Raw genomic sequence first — 23,135 nt, 5'->3', positions numbered from 1 at the left:
CTGCACAAGCGGAAAGTCACAGTTAGGGGCTCAGGAGAGAAGAGAATCTCTGCCCCAGCCCCAGAAATGTCTTCCCTCTGAAAAAGATAGGCCTTGAGGTAAGAAGGCAAGGAAGCGCATGGGGTGTGGGGAGTGATGTGGGAAGTTTTTCTCTAATGAATGAAGGCAGCAAAGAAAGGAGAGCAAGACAAAGGGACCAAGAAAGGTTCAGCTTGGAAGAAGCACATGCCAGAGTCTTGTCTCCAAAGTCAGGGCAGCCAGAAACCCTGGGGAGCCACAGCAGGCAAGGAGGGTAAGGAACGGATGCGGATGGGCAAGAAGATTGATCAGGAGTTGGTGGGAAATGGGACTGGCAACAGGAAGGGCCTCCTCAAGACTCAGATCGCAGGGAAGGGGAGGCAAGGGGGGATCATGCAGCTCCTGGCACCTGGCGAGGGTAGGTGGAGGCAGCGCTTCAGCCTTGTCTCGTTAACTGGTAAGTGGATTTTCCACAGGGTCAGGGGAGCCTCTGAACTTAGGGGAAGAAAAATTCCTTTCCATTTTACTGGAACCAGAGCTTTAAATGGTCAAATGCGTGTCAGTGGCAGGTGGGGACGGGGAAGGGAAGTACATCTTTATGGCTAAGTGCCCTGGGCTTGGATTCAGAGAGGCCTTGGCTTGCCAGCCCAGCCACAAACTAGTTGCGTGTCCTTGGCCAAGTTAACCAACTTGTCTAAGCCTCAGATTACGTGTGTACAAAAAAGACACAAAAATATGGTCCACGTGTTGTTCTTCCAGAAAGCCTTTGGCGCAGGGCCTGGTACACAAGCAAATTCAACAAGGGTTAACTATTTTCATAATTATAATTAGTCTGCATCACTAGAAGCACTTTGTTCAAATGAGGATACAGATGGGTCAGATCACAGCCAAGACGCAGTGTTCAGAGCTAGGTCTCTGCCTCTACGAACAACACCAATGAACTCTGGTCTCCCCACGAGAGGGTGACTCAGAGAGCCTGGAAGTCATAAAATATTAAGAGAAATCCTGCAGTTGTTTAACACAGATGATATTTGGGAGTGTGAGGATGGCCACGTGAAGAGGCGGCATCCTTCCATTTAACTTTAGGAAATAATACCGGGCGTTAAAAATGCCGGAGCCAGGCTGTCTGGTTTCAAATACCCAGACCATTAGTCACCTCACTCAAGTTCCTGAACCTCTCTGGAGCCTCAGTTTCCTCATCTGTAAAGTAGGGTTAATTAGATTACCTGCCTCATAAGATTATTGTGGCAATTAAATGAGTTAACACAGGTAAAGTGCTAAGAATAGTGTCTGGCATATAGCGAATGCTCAATAAACGTTCATTCTTATGTCGTGGGTTATTATCACTGGACTATAATTACTATCGCGGATAGGACTTCAGGGCGGCAGATGACAGCCCAGTATTTTTTAATAATCCCAGCAATGGAAAATGAGAATAGTCCTCCGCACAGCGGCGATCGCCCTCACTGGACAGGTTCAGCAAGTCACTGATAAGGGCCAGTCAGTCACCGTAGAGGAGGTTCCTCGCCCGAGGAGGAACCCTTGGGCGTCCCCGGTGAAGAAAGTCAGACCCCAGGAGGCCAGGCCCTGGGACAGCAGGGGCAGTGGACACTGGTGTAATAACTGCCACCAGCCGTCAGGGAGCAGCAGAGCCCGACCCCGGGTTGCCTCGTCCGCACCAGGCAATTCAGCGTTCTCTCTGGGTTTGCCTCCCGGCTGTTTGGGTAGCTCCACCAATCTCCGTGCGCTCCGCTGCGGTAGTCCCGCCCAGTACTGAAATCTAACCAATCAACGAGGGCGCTGCTCCGGACCGGGGCCGGATCGCGGCGCCCGTCCTGTCACTCAGAGCCCCGGGGCCCGGCGCTTCAGCCCCGCCCCCGAGGCGGCTCAACCAATCCCCGCGGCGGAGCGGGGCGTCGCCGGACGGGGCGCGGAGCCCACGTGGTCGCAGGGCGCGGGCGCCGGTGGGTGGCGCGGGGCACGAGGGGGCGGGCGGGGGTGTGTCCTGCCGCCGCCATGGGCGTGCAGCCCCCCAACTTCTCGTGGGTGCTCCCGGGCCGGCTGGCGGGGCTGGCGCTGCCGCGGCTCCCCGCGCACTACCAGTTCCTGTGGGACCAGGGCGTGCGGCACCTGGTGTCCCTGACGGAGCGCGGGCCCCCGCACAGCGACAGCTGCCCCGGCCTCACGCTGCACCGGCTGCGCATCCCGGACTTCTGCCCGCCGGCCCCCGAGCAGATCGACCGCTTCGTGCGGATAGTGGACGAGGCCACCGCGCGCGGGGAGGTCAGCGGGCGGGGCCTGCCGGGGCCAGCGGGGGACAGGGCGGGGACGGGCGGGCCGGGCCCGGAAGGGACCTGGCCGGGCTCCGGGAGCGGGGCCTGCGGGGACAGGACGTGAAGCCGGGGGCGGAGGGGGAGGCCACGGGGAAGCGGCGAGGGGTGTGAGCTGGAGGGAGAAGGGTGGAAAGCAGAGGCCGTTGAGCGCTCTCGTGATGTCACCTCTCGCCCCTGAGCCTGAGAACCCTGCGAAGGCCTGGGCCTGCAGGAAGACTGGGACGGGCCCAAGGGGTGGGGAGGGCATCAGGCGCCACCCCATCAAGCTCCCTCTTCCCAGGCCGTGGGGGTGCACTGCGCCCTGGGCTTCGGCCGCACGGGCACCATGCTGGCCTGCTACCTGGTGAAGGAGCGGGGCCTGGCTGCCGGGGATGCCGTCGCTGAAATCCGGCGCCTTCGACCCGGCTCCATCGAGACGTACGAGCAGGAGAAAGCCGTCTTCCAGTTCTACCAGCGCACCAAGTGAGGGGCCTCAGCTCCCGTCTGCGTCCCGGGCCCTGACCCATGTGTTCAGTGGGGCCAGAGACACGGACATGCACTGAAAGCTAAGCCCTCTGGCTCCTGCGGACTCGGGAGACTGAGTAGCCGTTCCCCGCAGGCCGGTCCCGACTGAGGAGCTGGGTGCAGCCGCACTGGGGGGTTGGGGGGTCCCTCCGCTGCTTCCCTGAATAAATAACTTCTAAGAACCAGCCCACAGTGCATAGCACCTTGCAGTTTACCAGGCAGGCCCACACGTCAACAGATTTGAGCCTCACCAGAGCCCTGTGACCTGGGATGGCAGCAAGACCGCCCCTGCTCTTTGGGTGAGGTAGCTGAGGCTCAGGCCCAAGGCCACCCTTCTAGGAAGTGGGAGGGTGGGCCAGGCCTTCAGCCTCTCTAAGATGCTGAGACTCTCGTGTTCTCTGCTGACCTTTGATGTGTCTCCGGGGGAGCTGGTCAACGAAGAGGGCACAAATCCCCAGCAGCCCTGGGTGTCTGATGCTCACAGGCCAGGAGAGCCCCTGTGGACACAGCCCCCCAGTCCAGGCCCCCCTGCCCCTCGTGTGTCATCGTCTCGAGACAGAGAAGGCCTGCATGTTGTCCTCACAGATAACCACCATCTCCAACTCCCAAGGGCTGGACACCCCTCACCAGCCTTGGGCTGCTCAGCTCCCCTGTGAGCAGCGGCCCCCTTGTGCTGCCCCACAGCCTCATGATGCTATGACAGACACGCATTCCAGATGCAGTGGAGACGGAGGGAGGAGGCCAGGGTCCCCCTGAGGCCCCCATCCTGCGTAGCCTAGGCCGGAGGCAGGCCTAAGGCACCTGCTCCTGACACATCTTTCTCCTTTCCACAGCCGCCCACCCAACTCAACCCCCACCCAACACTCTCTCACACGCTATCCCATCAGCCAGTCTCGCCATTTGTCTCCGGGAGGGGGAGACGGGCCGTAAGACGTCTCCCCCTTTCCTCTGAGGTGTGTCAGAGCTGAGGACTCCATACTCCATCCTATTCCCTTGGTCCCCACCACCAAGCCGGGCGGGGGGTGTGAGGAACCCCCAATTCCAGGCACGGAAGCCCCCCCACCCCACCTGCTGCTCCCCGGCAGCATCCCAGGCTGTTGGTGCAAACCAGAGCCCCGTCCAAAGGGGAGTGTGTGTGAGTGTGTGTGCGCACGTGAAGGCAGGATGCGTGCGGAAGGCGCGCTCCCTGAATCCCTTCCCTCCGCCTACCAGGGAGGCTTGAAGCTGCGCCCCGGGGTGCACGTCCGCTCTGATACCGCCCCACCGGGTGGGACAACCGGTCCTCACCCTCGCTGCCCTGCCCTCCTCCCGCGCTCCCTCCTCCCCACATCTTCTGCACTGCAGGACAGGAACCTGCCCTTCCCTTCCTCCCCAGGCTCCTTCAAAGGAGACAGAACATCTTTCTAACCCCATTAGAGCCCTGTGTGCAGTCTCCGTCCCCATAATTTAAGCAGATCTCCGCTGCCTCAAGAGTTCCTCCGGGAAATAAACATATAATTATGTGCTTAAGGAAATCGGTTTTTAAATAAGTAAGAGTTGACTTGAAATGAAAAACCCTGCCCTTCCCCTTCTTCCACCTTGGGAGGTTGGCCTGAGCTCCTTCTGGGCTCATCCCCCCCCCAGATGCTTCGCGGGCTCACCACCCCCTCTTCTGTGTGTGGCCACCAACGACGGGTTGCAGGCTGGCCGCGACCCTCCCCCAGGCTACTTCACCGACGGGTGGGTGTGAGGAACGAGCCGCCTCCGCCGACACAACCTTCGCGCCACCTCACACCGGAGTCTGTCAGCCTCACACCGCTGACATTTGGGGCCGGAGACTTCTTTGTTGCGGGGCCGTCCTGTGCGCCGTGTGGTGTTTAGCAACATCTCGCCTCTGCTCACTAGACGCCAGTAGCATGGCTCCCAAAAAATGTGACAGCAAGAATGTTCCCAGACATCGCCAGATGTCCTCCGGGAGGACAAAATCGGTCCCAGTCGAGAAGCACTGCACCAAAGCAACAAGCACCGGCTGCAACGGTGAGCTTTCGTCTCCTATGGGAAAGTGCTTGGGATTTCTCCCGTGGATGCACACGTCTTGAGAGGGGAGAGAGGACCAAACACCATCCAACGCTCTCGCCTTCTCGAGCCGTGCCCGGTACCCAGCCCCAGCCCGTCCCCTCTAACCAGGGCGGGTTTTCAAGACGGTGACAGCATTAACTTCCGACATTCAGGAGGGTTTTATTCTCCATGAGCGGCTGGGGGGCACAGCTGCGGTCATATGGACTCGCACCCCCATGTCTTTAAAGTTCCATTCATGTTCATTCTCTGCAATATGGCTTGAGTTCCCTGCTGGATGGAGGCTGTTAGATGGGGAAGACATCCCTCCATGTCATTCGGGTTCTGCAGCCGGCACCTCCTTGGCTCCTCTCCCAGAGGATTGTTCTGATGCACAAGCAACTGGCATCAGGACAGGAGGGGCACCAGCCACTCTGAGACCGGTCCTCCCTGGCCTGGTCCTCCCGCCTCCACTTCACCCCCAGCAAGCCCACACACACACGGGTTCTGCTCTGCGGGTCCTGGGTTCCGTGGCCACCTCCCAGGCCTGTGTCCCAGCACACGGCCTCCTGCTGCAGAGATCAGCCTGCATCCTGCCCACTCCCCAAATCTCCCTTGGAGCTCGCATTCCTCAGCACCCTACTGCCATCCCTAACACGTAGGGACCTGTCCCACGGGGCGGCTCATCACCTGTCCTCCCCAGGGGAAGGAAGCCCACTCCTCATGCACGGTGCCCCCACTTGCCCCCCAAGACCCCTCCAGATCTTCCCAGGGAACTGATGAGCACGTCACGGGGGCCGGGATTTGATCCAGATCATGAACTATTTCCCAGAATGAACTGCACTCATTTGCCAAGCCTCCAGTCAAAACTTCTGCCGACAGTGTTGCCATTCTTTCCAAGAAGGACACTAATTTGGTCTCACAGGATCGTTTTGTCACGAAACAATGCCAGTGACCACTAATGCCTTTCACACTTGGTCGTGACTACTTTGTTTAGTTATATGGTTACAATCGTCATATTTATGAAGCGCCTACCATGTAGCAGGTGTTCTTACGTGCATCGCGTTATATCATTTTATCCTTACAACCGCTCTGCAAATCAGGTATTTTTCCCTTTTTATAGATAAACTGAGGTTCATCGAGCTGGCTGAGTTGCCCAGTACCTCACAACTGCAGTGAAGGACCTGGGGTCAAATGCAGACGTCCCATCTGCCAGGACCAACCCCAGCCCCAGCGACACGGGGCAGTCTGTCTTCACAGTCAGAGCTTGGCGTCGAGGGCCATCTTATCAACTCAGCCTCCGATGTCCCCTCTCTCCATCCTCCTAGGAGGCCAGAGAATAAACATCTGACTGAGGCCAACACATCTGAGCTCTGGGCGGTGCTTTAAGATGCAGCCCAAGCATTTACGTCCTGAATAGTGAGGTGACTCTGTCACGTCCACCACTCAGAACAGGCGTTGTCCTCACCCAGCACGACAATCTTGAGGTACACGTGAACGGCACTAAGCCCTTGCAAATGTCTTTTTGTGTCTGGTGATTTATTAAAAACTCCAATATCCTTTCTGTTTTTGTTGTTGCTATTTGAGCCCTTAATGCGCGCCAGGCTCCATGCCAAGTGCTCTATAGACATTCATTATCTCACTTAATCCTCAAAACAACCCTACGGACAGGTCTTATTATAATGCCCAGGGCACATATGAGTAAACTGACGTCCGGAGGGTTTGAGCAGCACACCCAGTCACATAGCTAGAGCAGGATTCAAACCTGGGTTTATCTAAGTACAAAATGTCTTGTCTCTTGGGAGTGGAGAGGAGACTTCGCTGTCATGAGAAAGCACGCAGCAGCATCTGTGTCCCCCAGAAGCGAGGCACTGGGACTCACAGGCCATCAGTGGGATCTGGGATCACCACCCCACACCAGACTGGGGCAGTGCCGCTCTGACCTGGGAGTGCTGAGTGCTGACCTGCCAGGCCGGCCACCACCCCAACAGGCTTCCGCTTCAAGCCTCCCTCCATCAAAACTATAGTCCCCTATCGACTGAGAAATGAGTTATATGAGCACTTCTTCCGTTACTTTTAAATTTTTCCCCAGCTATTATGGATTCAAGGCATACTCTTGAGAAGGCAGCATGCTTGTCCAAGCAAGCAGAAATTTGAGAAACACTTGGTGCACGTCCACACCTGAAGTTGATGACTTATTTGCAACCTTGATAACCGAATCCTTTGTGCCAATAAATTCCTTAAATTGCTTCAACCACTCTCTCACCCTATTTTTCCCTTGACTTATTCTGTCACCATGGTTATGTGATCATGAAACAGATTGGTGATGTCACCTCGGAGCTTTCAATATGTGGGATTCAGTATGGCAAACGGTTCTGGGATTCTCCCCCTACCTTTTATACTAAAGATGCCGCTGTCTCTTCCTTACTTATATATATGGAGTAGGGACTCTGCTCTAAAACCAAGGTGGGACGTACAGACAGTACTCGGTGTGGCTGTCCCACAGGTGGGTGGCACTCCTCACCTCCTGCAGTGGGTTCTACTGTGCCCTTTGGCTCCCCAAGCCTACTGCAAGCAAATTCGCCAATTTGCACGTTTTCTGTAGGCACCTTTGTGAGGCTGAGTTGGGGCTGGGTGCAGCCTCGGGCCATGAAATACAATTAAATAAAGTAACCACACTGGGATCAAGCCAGCAGAGAGAACTATGCCATTTTTGACCATGACCTGTGAGGCCCCAAGGAATCCAGTCCCTTCTTCCATCTCCTTCCTCCCTCCCCTATAGCCCTTGTTCTCCCTGCTCTACCTGTTTTGGGGTCCCCAAGACCACCCTCACTAGAAGGACTCACAGAAAAGCTGTCATACTCTCAATGATGGCTCATTTCGGTGAGAGGATACAATGATGATCAGCAAAGGGGAAGGGCAGACGGGGCAGAGTCCAAGCAAGCAGGAACGGGCTTCCAGGGGCATCACATGGACATACAGCTCTCCCAGCGATTGTGGAAACATATAAATATTGCCCGATGATGCAGTTCCCCCGAGCCTGGGTGCCCCGGGTTGTTGTTGGGGGCAGGTCCCGTGGGCACGCAGCCCCTGCAAGACTGACCTTGGCCACTCAGGCTGCAGCCCCAGAGGTCAGCCTTGACACTGTCTGGCCCAGACAGCCTGGCACGTACACAACCACACAGTGAGGACAGACCATCTGCCGGACCCAAGATCTAAGGTCCACAGAGACCTTCTTCTCAGGCAGGCTGTCCCAAGAGTTCAGCCATCACCTCGCAGGAGCTGGTTGAGGGGAAGGCCTGACAACCTTGGGCATGTGTAAGGTTTGGGCCAGCCAGCCTGCTGAGCGGACCTGGTCCCGCACATGGCTAGGCATTCTGCGCTCTCTCCACACGACAGTCAGGGCAGACTGCGTGGGAGGCATTTGTCCCCAACTCTGCCCAGCTCCCAACTCCCACTCCCCACTGGTCTCAGTTTAACACCATTTCCCGGGGAAAGGTTTCCAACGGCCCCCACATATACTCACACATAGTCCCAAAGCATCTGTCATTCTACCTCACGGGCCCTGGCTCACCTATGATTCATCTCATCGTTTAATGTCTTTCTCTCCTACCAGAGTCTAAAGACCCCGGCCAGGCTGCTAGCACCCAGCACGATGCCTGGCACATGGGCGCTCGGTAAACACGTGACAATGGACCGACCATCTGCCCAGAGACAAAGAACTGGGCAGGATAAATCTAGGGGGTGCATCATCTAGTGGGGGATACGTGACACGTGCACACGCCTAAGTGTGTCGCGAAGATGCGGTGCGTAAGTGCTTAAGCACTGCTGGCGTGATTAAAGAGATAAGAGGAGTGTGTCTGGTCAGATTCAGGAAGTTGCTCCTTCCGTAGGAGGCAGACAGCAGAGTCAGAGAGCCTCAGGGAAATGTACCAACGGTGGGTGTTATTGAAACCACTGGTGGTCTGTGTCAGGTGCAGAGTCCGTACAGGGAGGCTTAGAGAGGTGGGCAAGGTCAGTGGGTGGCCACGCGGGGCGGGGTGACGGGGATGCTGGGTGTCCATTGGCATGGAAGAGCTAAAAACCTCTCCCAGGGAGCAGCAGAAGACACAGGGTTGGATTCAGATGGCGGTGGGGGCCACAGAAGCTCGTGCCCAAGGGTCAGGGTTGTATCTGATCACCAGCATGGAGGTGCCACGGGCCTCTGAGCAGAGGACACCTCACTAGGCTCCATTTGTCTTAAGTTCCACCCTGACAGAATGGCCCCGTCATGAGCGACAGGATGGTGCTTTATGATTTAACACTGCCAAAGAGAGACAAGGTCTCACCGCTGCTAATTTTTAAGACTTTTCAGAAGATACGAGTTAAGTAAGAACCTGCTTTCCCTGCTTGCTGAAAGTTAATGACTTTAAAGCTTTGCCAAAGAAGGTAAAAGGGTTGTTAAGTCAGAGTGCTCGCCCTCTGGGCTTGCAGGTTATGATTTTTTAATACTTTTCAAATGGGAAAGGATCTCAAGCGAGTGTCATCCCTACGTGCTGGAAATGTATCTTTCGGGTGGCAGCCAGCACGGCTCCCAAACACCCACCACCCTGCCTCATTCGCTGGCGTCACATCTCAAGGCTTGGGCTGCTGCCGTATCCCAGCTGACCCGATTCAGAGGTCGAAAGGGGTGGTGGCCCCGATGCTGCATTCAGTCCAGTGCCCTGGTATTTGTTCCTATTGTCCCAAGGCCAAGGGCGCCTTGTGAGCTCAAACTTTCTACCTCAGTTGTACCTCTTGCCCCCACCCCACCCTCCCATTATGTCTGTCCCCTGACCTGCAAACTTGTCTTCTTTTGGCCCAGTTGTGGTCAGTTTGTCAAGTACAGAGGAGCCAAGCGGACCGGATGGTATGTTCTCCAGCAGGCGCCGGGTATGGTGTGTGCCAAGGAGGAGCGGTGCCGGGGACTCCAAAGGCTGCTCCCACCACGAGAACACGCAGGTCCTCAGAGGAATCAAGGCAGCTGTGAACGCCAAAGCACCCTGAGCCCCAGAGCACCCTCGGCTGCCTGCCCCCAGCTGGAGACCTGGAGAATAACAGGCCAGCCTGAGCACCCAGGGAGCCCTCTCCTGCCCCTCACGGGAGCCTGAAGAGCTCAAGATGGAGCTAGGCAGGGACGGTGACGGTGGGCAGCCTCCACACTTTGCTCCTCAGTCCTTTGGATCCTGGATCTGGCCTGGCATGTGTGCTCAAAACCCTCCAGGAAGGGAAGGAGGCTGGGAATGCATGGAGAGCTCTAGGCCCATGCAGGTGTCAGGCTGCACCCTTGAGAGCTTAAGGGTGACCTTCAACCCGCCCCAATCCACTTCTGCTCATCTGATAACCCAGAAGCCGCAAAGGAAATCATGGGGGGTGGTCAGAAAGGAATTAGGGAAATGCAAATTAAAATAGCAGTAAGATATGATTTTATATACATCCGGTTGGACACACACATACCAAGTCTCAAAACACCAAAGTTGGCAAGGCTGGAGGAAAGGGAACTCTCACGTTGCCGGAGGATATATAAATAGATGCAATAGCTCTGGAGAGCGATGTGGCCAGCTCACCGGAAAATTCCAGTCACTCCACGTCTATACGTATATTCTGGAGAAATTCTGCATGTGAGCAGCCTAGAACCACGTATGAGGAGGCTGTTCACTTATTCATTAAACTCAACATAATGTATTGAACACCTACTGTGTGCCAGGCACACTTCTAGGAGCTCAAAACTGAGCATGAACAAAATGTAAAAACCTCTGCCCTCATGAAGGGTATATACAGCGCTGTTTAAATGGCCAAAACCTGCAAACAATTTTAAAATATGCTGCTAGGAGAATGGATGGACGCTGAACTGGGTAGATAGGATATATCTCGGAAACAGTGCTGGGCACTTAAGAAAGAAACTCGCAGGGTACGTACTACAGAACCATTCGTGTGCATAAAAACAAACACTATTGTAAATTGCTTAAGATGCTTACATAGCTTATAAAATTAATGCTTCGGCTACCCACCAAACCCAAACTCAGGGGCCTGCTGGAGGGTTGGGGGTGGGGAAGAGTTAGTGAAGGAATAGGGAGGAGAACTTCAAGCAAACTCTGGAATGTCTTATTTCCTCAAAAGAAAAATCTGAAGCAAATATACACGCTAAAATGCTAGCAGCATTGTGCTTTCTGCGCGTTACGCACATCGGTGTCTGTTTTCGCATCCTGGGTCCTTTTCAGTTTGAGCGCAAGGCGGGCAAGTTGTTGTTTTCTATTGCTTTCACTATTTAGAAAAGAGTTGGTTGAGAGAAGGACTGAGGCCACATCCCCCAGCGACCCAGGGCTGGAGCGCCTCCGCACAGCGTCTCTGGGGTCCGGCCCTCCAGGGCACCCGGCGCGTGCAGGCGCGGCCCGGGTCGCGGCGAGCGGCGTGGCCCCCTGGCGGCGAGGCCGAGCGCGGCAGCCCCGACGGCCCCCAGTCCCCCGCAGGTGGCAGGTGCACCCCGGGAGAGCACTCGGCGCCCGCTCGCAAGGCTGGAGAGGCGCGAACGCTCTGCTTCCGAAATGCTGCTCTTAAGGGTCTACCCTGGAGAAACAAATACGTGCCAAAGGAGACGTGTACAAATGTTTTTTGCAGCGGCGTTTAGGCCAAAAATCGAAAACGGCACCACTATCCATCATTAGGAGAATCGATAGTTAGAGGCATGCATCCGATGAAAGGCTGGTGGCGGTGGGAGCGACAGCTAGAGCCCCGTGGGTCAGCCCGGACCCATCACCCAAGCCATGCCCCATCCTCCCACAATAAAATACCATTTACGTAAACTTTAAACATGCCCCCAAATACTATCTATTGTTGACGGACACACACGTGTAGTGAAAGTGTAGAAACAGACATGGCAATGACGGATACCAAGTTCAGGGGTTACTTCTGGAAGGGAGACAGGAGGGGGGCAGGACTTCAGCTGATTCCATACCACTTTATTTAAGAAAACAAAAATCTAAAGCAAATGTGACATTTTGGAATTAAATAGAGCTGGAGGGTGGGTACCCAGGTGTTTGTGTTATCCGCTTTGATTTCCAGAATGTTGAATACCATTGCACACACACGGGCAGAGCCCAGAGGCGGAGGGCAGAGCCAGTGAGGGCCCAGAGGAGGGAGGAGCTGCGGTTGCTAGCAGAACCAAGGGGCCTCCTGGCACAGAGGGAGAAGGCCGTGGCCTCCCATAAGGCTGGAGAGGGAGACACGGCCCAGCCTGCCCCGCAGGATACAAAGGGACGTGTTTTACTCTCTGGTGATGGAGAGACGGTGGGAGTTTTAAGCAGAGGGGTATTTGCGTTGGGCCTGTTTATATTCTGAGTGGGTCACTTCTTTCTTCCGTGTGGGAAATGTATGGGAGCAAGACCAGGGGCTGGGAAAGGAAGGAAAGAGGCTCTCCCAGCAGCACTGGCGAAAGCTGTGAGGGCTCCCCAGAGGCGGGGGCAGTGAAGATGGGGAGAGTGAGGGGGATCTGAGGCACACTTCGGAGAGGAGCCTATAGAGCTGGGGGAGAGATCCTGGTGAGGGTGACTCTGGAGTTTCTGTTGGACTCACGGCTGGCAGAGGAGGAGGGCAGCGGGGCAGAGGAGGGCGCTGGAATGGGCCGTCTGTGTATTTGTTCACCCCCAGTGAGGAGGAGACTGCAGGGTTTTATTTGGGAAATGCTGCTACCCAAGGGCTGGAGGAGAGCCTACCTGTATGTTCCAGTCTGAAGTCCACAGGAGAGGTCGGTCATGTCAGGACATAGGAATTTGGGGTTTAAAGCCACCGGACTAGGGCACAGTGGGCAGTGGACCGAAGGGAAGCGGAGGGGTGAGGAGGGCGCCCAGGACTGAACTCGGAGGACCCGTCCCCCCACCATGCAGTGTCAAGAAGAGGAGGATCTGGCTAACAGACTGAGAAGGAGCTGGAGGTGGGAGAAAGTCAGGAGCAGGTAGGATGGACGCCAGGGAAGAAAAGCCATTGGCGAGGGAAGCAGGGTTCAACGTTGAAAATGCTGCCGCGCAGCCGGGTCATCAGAGGGCGGAGCTCTGCCGCTCCGAGCCACCACAACTGAGCCATTGTGATGCTGACCCAGGCGGTTCAGGGGTGTGGCGGTCAAAGCCAGACCATCCACGACGCCGCGACCCTTGAGAGACTGGGCAGCAAAGGGAGGAGAACGGTGGGGTGGGAGCCGGAAGGGGGCGAGCAAGGCCGAGGGAGAGGTCTGTCTTGTTGGGGATGACATCTGCGTGTCCCTGTGCAGATGAGGACAGGAGCACAGAGTAGGACTGTTGGGGGGATGAGAGGGTAAGGAAGGCAGGGAAGAGCGCTGGGAGGAGGGAGGCAGAGCAAAACCCAAGCCCCAGGACAGATGCAGCTGAGCCAGGGTTCCTGTCTGACTGCAAGTGCCACGCTCTTGGCCCAAACATCTCACTGCCTCTTCTTAGTTTGTTCTTGCTCCCGGGCATTTGGCTCCCGGGGCCCAGCATGCGAAACCCTTTATGGCCACCTCCCCTAAATACATGTCTCACAGCCTCTCCGCTTCCATTCGGGCTCCATGTCTACCCAGGGAGCTGGAGGAGAAAATGAGCAAACTGCAGAAAATGAAATCTGACCTATTATATGCATTCTGTATAAATGCATGAAATAGATTATGTTTGACAGTGGTAAACAGAGAACCCAAAAAAATCCAATTTATCACTTTAATTATATATGCTTTTCTTCCTCGATCTCCAGGGAAGAATGTGCCTGCATCCACTTCCAGCCCCTTCTGCAGAGCTGTTCCCTACTTCCTAAGCCTGCCTCCGGGGACTGCAGGCTTCTGGCCAAGGCTGCCCTATCTGGAGCTGAGAAATGTGTAGTACGCTGCTTGGGATGGTGCACGCAGGGAGGAAAGTAATGGGCGTGTGGATGTGAAAAGTAAGGACACGGTGATGGGGGTGGACTCGTGATTCAAAGGAGCAGCACAGATGAAGCTAGCCTAGCATCCAAGTAACTCAGCACCTTTAGGTCAGGAAATACCACCTAAAATGCACCGATTTAGGAAGAAGAGAATGAGAGGGTGGGAGGGCTGAAGGAGGGCACATGAGACCCCAGTTCAGCAGACCTCCCACTGCTCCCACACGGGAGCAGGGCCGACGTAGGATCCGCTTTCCGTCAGTCTCCACCCCACACCCACCCTCTGTGCCAGGCACCGAAGGTACAGCAAAGAACAAGACAAGCGTGGCCGGTGCCCTCAGCAAGCCGGCAGTCCCGGGGGGTTGCATAAGAGAGGCGATCAATGCCGATGGACAGATGGATGGGTGGACGGATGGACATGCTCCTTGTGGGGACAGGATGTGTGGCACCTGACCCAGCCTGGGGGGGGGGGAGCACAGTGGTCAGGAATGTTATATAAACTGAAATCTGGGGCATGATCCAGCTTTCGCCAGACTGGCAATGGGGGCGGACAGCGGGGAAATTACACACAACAGAAATACAGATTGTGCGTACGCACGCACAGACATGCACAATGGCTGTCATCCGAACGGGTCATATTCAGAACATTTTTGCTGAGCTCGTGTGCGCTCTGGGGCAGACCAGAGTCAGGACACCACGTCAGACCTGCACAGCAGGGTGGTGACTGGTGCTGCCAACCAACACAGGCAACATCAGAAAAGGACCAGGTTGGGAGGCAGAGGCTGGGTCCAGGCTTGACGTGCTGAGTTTAAGGAGCCTCTGAGACCCCATGCATTTTATCCCATTGCCCAGTGTTCTGTTTAAATAGAACTTTCTCTATGTGCCCCAAAGCCAAACAGATTGGGAAGCATGGTGGGTATTCCTAAATCAGTGGATTTTAGGTCAGATTCCCCAACATGAAGGCGCTTGGTTGACTCTGAGTTAGCCAAGCATCCAAATAACTCAGCACCTTTATTCCTTCCTTCGTGGCAGGGGGAGGTGGTCAGTTTCGGGGGCGGGGGCTGCCACTTCATCTGTGCTGCTCCTTTGAGTCCCGAGCCCACCCCCCCATGTCCTTACTTTTCACATCATGCACGCCCATTACATTTTACCCCCCAGGTAAGTCGTTTCACACTCCAAACACGGGGTTACAGCCTGTGTTAGAAAGACACGCTTGGGACTCGTTGCCTTGGAGGCCACCACTTAGACCACGGCCACAGATGAGAATAGTTCGTGAGAGTGTAGAGTACAAACAGAAAGGGCCTGGGGCCAGGGTCCGCAGAACTCATTCAAAGCTACCAGAGGAGGGAGGCTGAGAGAGCGGGAAGGAGTGGCCAGAGAGCGGGGACGAAACCAGAAGCGGCGTCCCGGTGCCCTGGTGCCCGGTGTTTAAGGAAGGACGGGGTGGTCCGCAGGAACGATGGGGGCAAACAGAGCGAGAACGAACAGCTGTCTGCCGGATGTGCAGACAGAAAAGTTAGTATGACCCTGGGAGTACGCGGCTCCTAAGAAGATGGAGGCTAGGATTCACTTTGAGGAGGAGAGCTGGGTGTACGCATGCTGTGTGTCCAACAGTGTAATCATCTACATGATGCTAGAAATCAGAGGTCATCATTACCTGGTCACAGGTTGTCCACCTGAGTTCAGTGAGATTAAGCCACTGCCCCAGGTCCTCCACTTAGTAAGCAGCAGAATCTGGATTAGAGCCCACTCCGGAACTCCTAACAGTTATGCTCTGGTGCATCTCGAAGCTCAGAGTGTGCGAGGCCTGGAGACACAGACAGGAATTAGACTTGGCCCCTGCGTTTGGGAGGTTACAGACTGGAAATCGAGAAAGACAATAAAATAATCGCGATGTGGCAAAATAGAATAATGGAGGCATTTAAAAAATACTGTAAGAGTCACAAAGATTGTACTGAGTATAAGCAGGAGCTAAAAAAAGAAAGCTGGGAGGTGGGCGGGTAGAGAATGACCTTCCGGTATTAATGGGCTCCCTAGCGCGGTGGCTGTCCGTGTGGCCACAAGGGGTCGCTGCAGACCTCACACACACACACACACACACACACACACACACACACACACTCTCTCTCTCTCTCTCTCTCTCTCTCTCTCTCTCTCTCTCTCTCTCTCTCTCCCCCCCCCCCCCCACTGGCCCTTCAGGCTCCCTCCAGATGCTTCTAGAAGGAAGGTGGGGAAGGCGGGAGGGAGAGTGTGGTGCGCAGATGCCTCCCAGTGAGCCCTCCCCCTGCAGGCGGCCCAGACCTCCGCCCCCAATCTGGCTCCACCCCCACCGACGCCCCTCTTCGGCATCTGTCCTAAGGAGGAGGCTAGTAAAAGCCGGGGTGGGGGGCAGGCTCCGCGGGCTCCAGGCTTCCTGGCTGGCTCGCTCTCCGCAGCCGACCCCCATCAAGCACTTCCTACTCCAATGCTTTTTAAATTAAGTAAAATTAAGAACAACTGAATATCAGTTCCTCACTCTCCCCGGCCGTTTCGTTTCTTTTTTTTTTTTTTTTTTAAGATTTTATTTACTCACTTGACAGAGAGACACAGCGAGAGAGGGAGCACAAGCAGGGGGAGTGGGAGAGGGAGAAGCAGGCTTCCCGCTGAGCAGGGAGCCCGATGCGGGGCTCGATGCGGGGCTCGATCCCAGGACCCTGGGATCGTGACCTGAGCCGAAGGCAGATGCTTAACGACTGAGCCACCCAGGCGCCCCTCACTGGCCGTCTCAAGTGTCGGGTGGCTACGTGGGGCTCGCAGACGGGACCGGGTGGTCAGAGAACATCTCCACCTGCCCGCAGGAAGCTCTGGTAGCGCCACTCACATTTGGTCTCACTGAACCTTCACAACAACCCGATGACGCAAAGGTAATCATTTATCCACCTTAGACACGAGCACCCTAAGGTCTCAGCAGGTTCGGGTCTGGAGCGAGGACTGAAGCTCAGAGGGACAGCTCCAGGCTCCACCGCGCTGTCCCTATGCCCAGAGCTGCCCCTAATCCCAGCTGCTGTGCTCTCCCCTCCCTCTCGTGAGTGGGACTGACTTCCCGGTGCTCAACAGCCTCTGTCCCTCAGGGCTGACCCTGACTGATGGGAACACCTGGGATTTAAGCACCCCCCCTTTTTTTAAATTAAAGTGTAGTTGTCATGCAGTGTTATATTAGTTTCTGCTGTACGACAGAGTCACCAGCTCCGTACATTATGAAGCGATCACCAGGATCAATGCGGCTACCATCTGTGGTCACCATACCAAGTGGTTATGTATTATTAACTATATTCCCTATGCTGTACATTGTCCCCCGTCATATTTATTCACAACTGCAAGTTTGTACCTTTTAATCTCCTTCCCCTATCTTGCCCTTCCCCCCACCCTCTTCCTCTGGCAACCACCAGATTGATCTCTGTATTTATGAGTTTTTTCTGTTTTTGAATTTGTTGTTGTTGTTCATTTGTTTTGGTTTTTAGATTTCACATATAAGTGAAATCATGCTGTATTTGTCTTTTTCTCTCTCTGACTTATTTCACTTAGCATGATACCCTCTGGGTCCATCCGTGATTGTCAAAAATGGCAAGATTTCATTATTTTTATGGCTGAATAATATTCCATTGTGTATATATACCACATCTTTTTTATCCATTTATCTATCAATGGACACTTAGGTTGCTTCCATAGTTTGGCTATTGTAAATAATGCTGCAATGAACATAGGGGTAACATATATCTTCTCAAATTAATGTGTTCGTATTCTTCAGATAAATACCCAGAAGTGGAATTGCTAGATTGTATGGTATTTCTATTTTTAATTTTTTGAGGAGCTTCCATACTGTTTTCCATATGCGCCACTTTGCGTTCTCACCAACAGTGCACGAAGGTTCCCTTTTCTCCACATCCTTGCCAACATGTGTCCTTTGAATAAGGCCCTTCCAGCCAGGTGTGAGGTGATATCTCATTATGGTTCTGATTTACATTTCCCTGATAATTAGTGATGTTGAGCATCTTTTCCTGTGTCTGTTAGCCACCTGTATGTCTTCTTTGAAGAAACATCTGTTCAGAACCTCTGTCCATTTTTTAATAAGATTGTTCGTATCTTTTATATATTGAGTTGTATGAGTTCTTTATATATGTTGCATATTAACCACTTATCAGTTATATCATTTGAAAGTATCATCTCCCAGTAGGTTGCCTTTTCGTTTTGCTGATGGTTTCCTTTGCTGTGCAGAAGCTTTTTAGTTCGATGTCCCATTTGTTTTGTTTTTGTTTCCCTGGCCTGAGGAGACACATCCAAAAATATATGGATAAGGGGCACCTGGGTGGCTCAGTCAGTTAAGTGTCCAACCCTTTGTTTCACCACAGGTCATGATCTCAGGGTCCTGGGATCGAGCCCTGCATTGGGGTCCCTGCTCAGCAGAGAATCTGCATCTGTCCTTGTTCCTCATCCTCTGCCCCTCTCTTCTCTCTCTCTCTCTCTCTCTCTCTCAAATAAATAAATAAATAAATCTTAAAAAAATATATTGCTAAGACCAATGTCCCAGAGCTTACTACCTATGTTTTCCTCTAGGAGTTTCATGGTTTCTGGTCTTACATCTAAGTCTTTAATCCATTTTGAGTTTATTTTTGTGTATGGTGTAAGAAAGTGGTACAGTTTCATTCTTTCTCATGTAGCTATCAGGTTTTCCCAACGCCATTTATTGAAGAGACTGTCTTTTCCCCATTGTATGTTCTTGCCTCCTTTGTCAAAGATTAATTGACCACGTAAGTATGGGCTTATTTCTGGGTTGTCTATTCTGTTCCACTGATCCAAGTCTATTTTTCTGCCAGCACTATACTGTTTTGATTACTATAGCTTTGTAGTATCACTTGAAGTCAGTGAGCATAATGTCTCCCACTTTGTTCTTCCTCAAGATTGCTTTGGCTACTCAGGGACTTTTGTGGCTCTATACAATTTTTAGGATTATTTTTTCTAGTTCTATGAAAAATGCCATTGGTATTTTGATAGAGATTGCATTGAATCTGTAGATTGCTTTAGGGGGTATAGACATTTTAACAATATTAATCCTTCTAATCCATGAGCATGATATACCTTTCCATTTATTTGTGCCTTTTTCAGTTTCCTTCATCAATGTCTTATAGTCTGCAGTGTAAAGTTCTCCTTGGTTAAATTTATTCCTATGTATTTTATTCTTTTTAATTCAATTGTAAATGGGATTATTTTCTTAATTTCTCTTTCTGATAGTTCATGATTAGTGTATAGAAATGCAACAGATTTGTGTATATTATTTCTGTATTCTGCAACTTTACTGAATTCCCTCATTAGTTCTAATAGTTTTTTGGTGGAGTCTTTAGGGTTTTCTATATAGTATCATGTCTGCAAATAGTGACAGTTTTACTTCTTTTCTGACTTGGATGCCTTTTATCTCTTTATCTTGTCTGATAGCTGTTGCTAGGACTTCCAATAATATGTTGAATAAAAATGGTGAGAATGGTAGTGTCTGGGTGGTGCAGTCAGTTAAGCATCCGACACTTGGTTTCGGCTCAAGTCGTGATCTCAGGGTCATGCGATCGAGCCCTACCTCAAGCTCCACACTCAGTGCAGAGTCTACTTAAAACTTTCTCTCCCTCTCCCTGTCTCCCCCTTCACCACTCTCTCAAATAAATAAATAAATAAATAAATAAATAAATAAATAAATAAGTCTTAGGGGAAAAAAATGGTGAGAATGGGCATCCTTGTCTTGTTCCTGATCTTAGAGGAAAAACTTTCAGCTTTTTACTATTGAGTATAATGTTAGCTGTGGGTTAGTTATTATAAATGGCTTTTATTATTTTGAGGTATTTTCCCTCTATGCCCCCCTTGTTGAGATTTTTTTATCATAAAAGGATGTTGAATATTATCAAATGCTTTTTCTGCATCTATTGAGATGATAATGACTTTTATCTTTCATTTTATTAATGTGGTGTATCATGTTGATTGATTTGTGTATATTGAAACATCCTTGCATCCCTGGAATAAGTCCCACTTGATCATGGTGTGTTATCCTTTTACTTTATTGTCAAATTTGGTTTGCTAATATTTTGTTGAGAATTTTTGTATCAGTGTTCATCGGGGATATTGGTCTGTAATTTGTGTGTGTGCGTGTGGTGCCTTCCTCTGATTTTGGTATCAAGGTAATGCTGACCTCATAAAATGAGTTTGGAAGTCTTCCTTCCTCTTCAACTTTTTGGAATAGTTTGAGAAAAATAGGTATTAATTCTTCTTTAAATGTTCAGTAGAATTCACCCGTGAAGCCATCTTGTTCTGGACTTTTATTTGTTGGAAGTTTTTTGATTACTGACTCAATCTCCTTACTAGTAATCAGTCTGTTCAGATTTTCTATTTCTTCATGATTCGGTCTTAGAAGATTATATTTTTCTAGGAATTTATCCATCTCTTCTAGATTGTCCCATTTGTTGGCATATAATTTTTCGTAGTAGTTTCTTACAATCCTTTGTATTTCTGTGGCGTCAGTTGTAACTTCTCTTTGATTTCTGATTTTATTTTATTTTTTTCTTAATGAGTCTGGCCAAAGATTTATCTACTTTGTTTTCTTTTCAAAGAACCAGCTCTTAGTTTCATTGATCTTTTCTATTTTTCTGTCTCTATTTCATTTATTTTGACTCTGATCTTTATTATTTCCATCCTTCTACTAACTTTGAGCTTTGTTCATTCTTTTTCTAGTTCCTTTGGGTTAAGTTTAGATTGTTTATTTAAGATTTTTCTTGTTTCTTGAGGTACCCCTGTATGGCTATGAACTTCCCTCTTAGGACTGCTTTTGCTGCATCCTATATATTTGGGGATGTTGTGCTTTCATTTTCATTTGTCTCAAGGTATTTTTTGATTTCCTCTTTAATTTCTTCATTGACCCATTGATTGTTTAGTAGCATGTTGTTTAGCCTCCATGTTTGTGTTTTTTTCTAGTTTTCTTCTTGGAATTGATTTCTAGTATCAAAAAAGATTCTTGATATGATTTCGATCTTCTTAAATTTGTTGAGATTCATTTTGTGGCCTAACATGTGATCTATCCTGGAAAATGTTTCATGTGCACTTGAAAAGAATATGTATTCTGCTATTTGGGGATGGAATGCTCTATATGTATCTATAAAGTCTACAAACCCCATCCAGATGAGAATTCTCCCCCCATTATCCTCCCCACCTCCTTTTAGCCCTGAATTTTCCTTTGGGTTTTAGTATTATGGGTTTGATTCCTTTCCCAACCCGTCTCCATCTCAGTTCAAGATCAGCCTGGGTCCTGGAAGATTCCTAACCTAGCAGCAGCCCCTAAGGTCACCTTCCTCCCCAGGGGAATGGTATGCAGCCATCTCAGCTCAGAGAGCCAATTCCACTAACGCCTTTAAAAATGCAGCAACATCTCACAGTTCAGGGGTAGAGTGAGAAGTCAGGAAGAGTTCACACACCCAAGCAGCTAGAACCTGGTGAAAGTAGAAGCAGCTAGGGTAGAGGCTTCAACTGTTCTGCGCGCAAAGCACAATAAGTGCTTGCAACCTAGACCATTTGCGGTTGCCCCGTGCCTACCTTAGCTGCAGCCCTGCAGAGCTGCTGCCCCACACTCTGGACTTGCAGCTGAGCAAAGGCATAGACAACTCAAGTCAGGAGATCTGTTGGAAAGAAAACAATAAGGGAAAATGTACAAATGTTAACATCTTAAGGTGAGTGGATAAAATATCCATTTCCTATTTTACTTCCTCACCATGTCCACCTCTCCCAATCAACAGAGTCACATTAGAAGTGCCTGCCAGTGTCAGATTGTTTTCCCACTTCCAGTGAATCAGAGAATCTAGAGCACAAAAAGTTAGAAAGTTCACACTCTCCATTCCTGTCTTTGGCAATAAGCACATTGAATTCTTCCCAGACTGTGTGGAACTTCTCACTTAAAGTCTTCCAGGAAAAACCTTACTGTCAGAAAGTGTATGCTGGTATTTTACCGAACCCTCCATGCTTCAGTTTAAACTCCCATGTTCTGTCCTCAAAGAAGGTGAAAATGTGTGGCCTCCTTCTCTGTTGAGGGCTCATTAAGTAGTTTCCAGATTCTATCTGTTAAAAGTGATGCTGCTATGAACATTCTTGTATATGTCTTTTGGTGTCAATATAAATGTATTTCTGCTTGGTGTGTACCTAGGAGTGAAAATCCTGGGTCATCGGGTATCTTTATGATTCATTTAGATTTTGTCATGCAGTTTTCCAAAGTGGTTGTACCAATTTACACTCCCACTGGAGGTGTACAAGAGTTCTAGCTGCTTTACATCCTCGCCAGCACTTGCCTGTCTACTTTGATAGTTTTAGTCATTCTCATGGGGGAGGTAGTGGAGTTTCATTTAGTTTAAATTTGCATTTCCACAGGGATTTATGAAGTCAAGCTTCTTTTTCTATGTTCATTTGGCACTTGGATATCTGCTTTTGTAAATTACCTATTCAATTATTTTGCCCATTTTTCCAATGGGTTGTCTGTCTTTTTCTTACGGACTTCTAGAAAGTCTTATATTCTGGATATGGGTCCTTTCTCAGCCATGTGTATGGAAACTATCTTGTCACCCTGTGGCTTACCTGTTTACTCTCTTACTGGGTGTTTTAAGGAATAGTTCTCAAAATAATAACCTGACAGTCTTAAAACCTCAGATTCAGAACTTCCAGCCCATTCTACTCCGACCTCATCAATCCCTGAGTGCCTCCTGAACTGATGGTCCTATGGGCCATTTTCAGGATTCCACTTTTCCACCTCATTGCAGTGTACAGACACATTTCTTCTTGGATAGGAGGCAAATTTGGATAACTGGAGGTCACTCAGGGTGGGGGATGGATGATCTTAGTGTTTTCAGAACTGTGCTGCCTTCCAAGCTAAATGATGCTGAAATCACACAAATTCTGGCAGCCTCTGTATCTTTCCATAGCCTTGTCCCATCTTGGTTCATTAGCATGAGCTTTTCAAAGCCACGGAGAACGTTCAAAAGTGCTTACTAGTAAATTATCTGACTCCTTCGGGCATCATGGTGAAGAAAGTTCACTTATGTAATACCCCTTCCACCAAAGAGGAAATATTATTTAAACTTTTAAAGTTTCTTCCCTACTTCCTCTATTTAGTGTATGAAGCAGTAACACCACCTACGTCATAGGGGTCACTCACCCACACCTGGGCCTGTGGCTTAGATGCTCTTCCCTCCACCCTGACTTTGCATCTGCCTTTATCTGGACCTATGTCCCTCCTCTGTGCCAGGCCAGGCCCCATGCTGCTCTGCAGGATTGTGC

General features: G+C 51.1%; 1 protein-coding gene across 1 annotated transcript; it reads left to right on the top strand.

The window, feature by feature from the left end:
* The first annotated feature begins 1,980 nt into the window (after positions 1-1,980).
* On the top strand, positions 1,981-3,040 carry DUSP23 (dual specificity phosphatase 23). Its single transcript, XM_036091425.2, has 2 exons — positions 1,981-2,301; positions 2,632-3,040. The coding sequence occupies exons 1-2, from the start codon at positions 2,035-2,037 to the stop codon at positions 2,815-2,817; spliced, it is 453 nt and encodes a 150-aa protein (XP_035947318.1). The 5' UTR covers positions 1,981-2,034; the 3' UTR covers positions 2,818-3,040.
* Positions 3,041-23,135: the final 20,095 nt, after the last annotated feature.

The sequence above is a fragment of the Halichoerus grypus genome, chromosome 7 (genome assembly GCF_964656455.1).
Source record: "Halichoerus grypus chromosome 7, mHalGry1.hap1.1, whole genome shotgun sequence".
NCBI classification, from domain to species: domain Eukaryota; kingdom Metazoa; phylum Chordata; class Mammalia; order Carnivora; family Phocidae; genus Halichoerus; species Halichoerus grypus.
The sequence above is the reverse complement of the archived record's forward strand: the minus strand, read 5'-3'. Positions and strand labels throughout refer to the sequence as shown.

Coding starts and splice junctions, on each gene's coding strand:
- DUSP23 (XM_036091425.2), top strand. CDS start 2,035: ATGGGCGTGCAGCCCCCCAACTTCTCGTGGGTGCTCCCGGGCCGGCTG. Junction 2,302..2,631: donor AGGCCACCGCGCGCGGGGAG/GTCAGCGGGCGG, acceptor CCCTCTTCCCAG/GCCGTGGGGGTGCACTGCGC.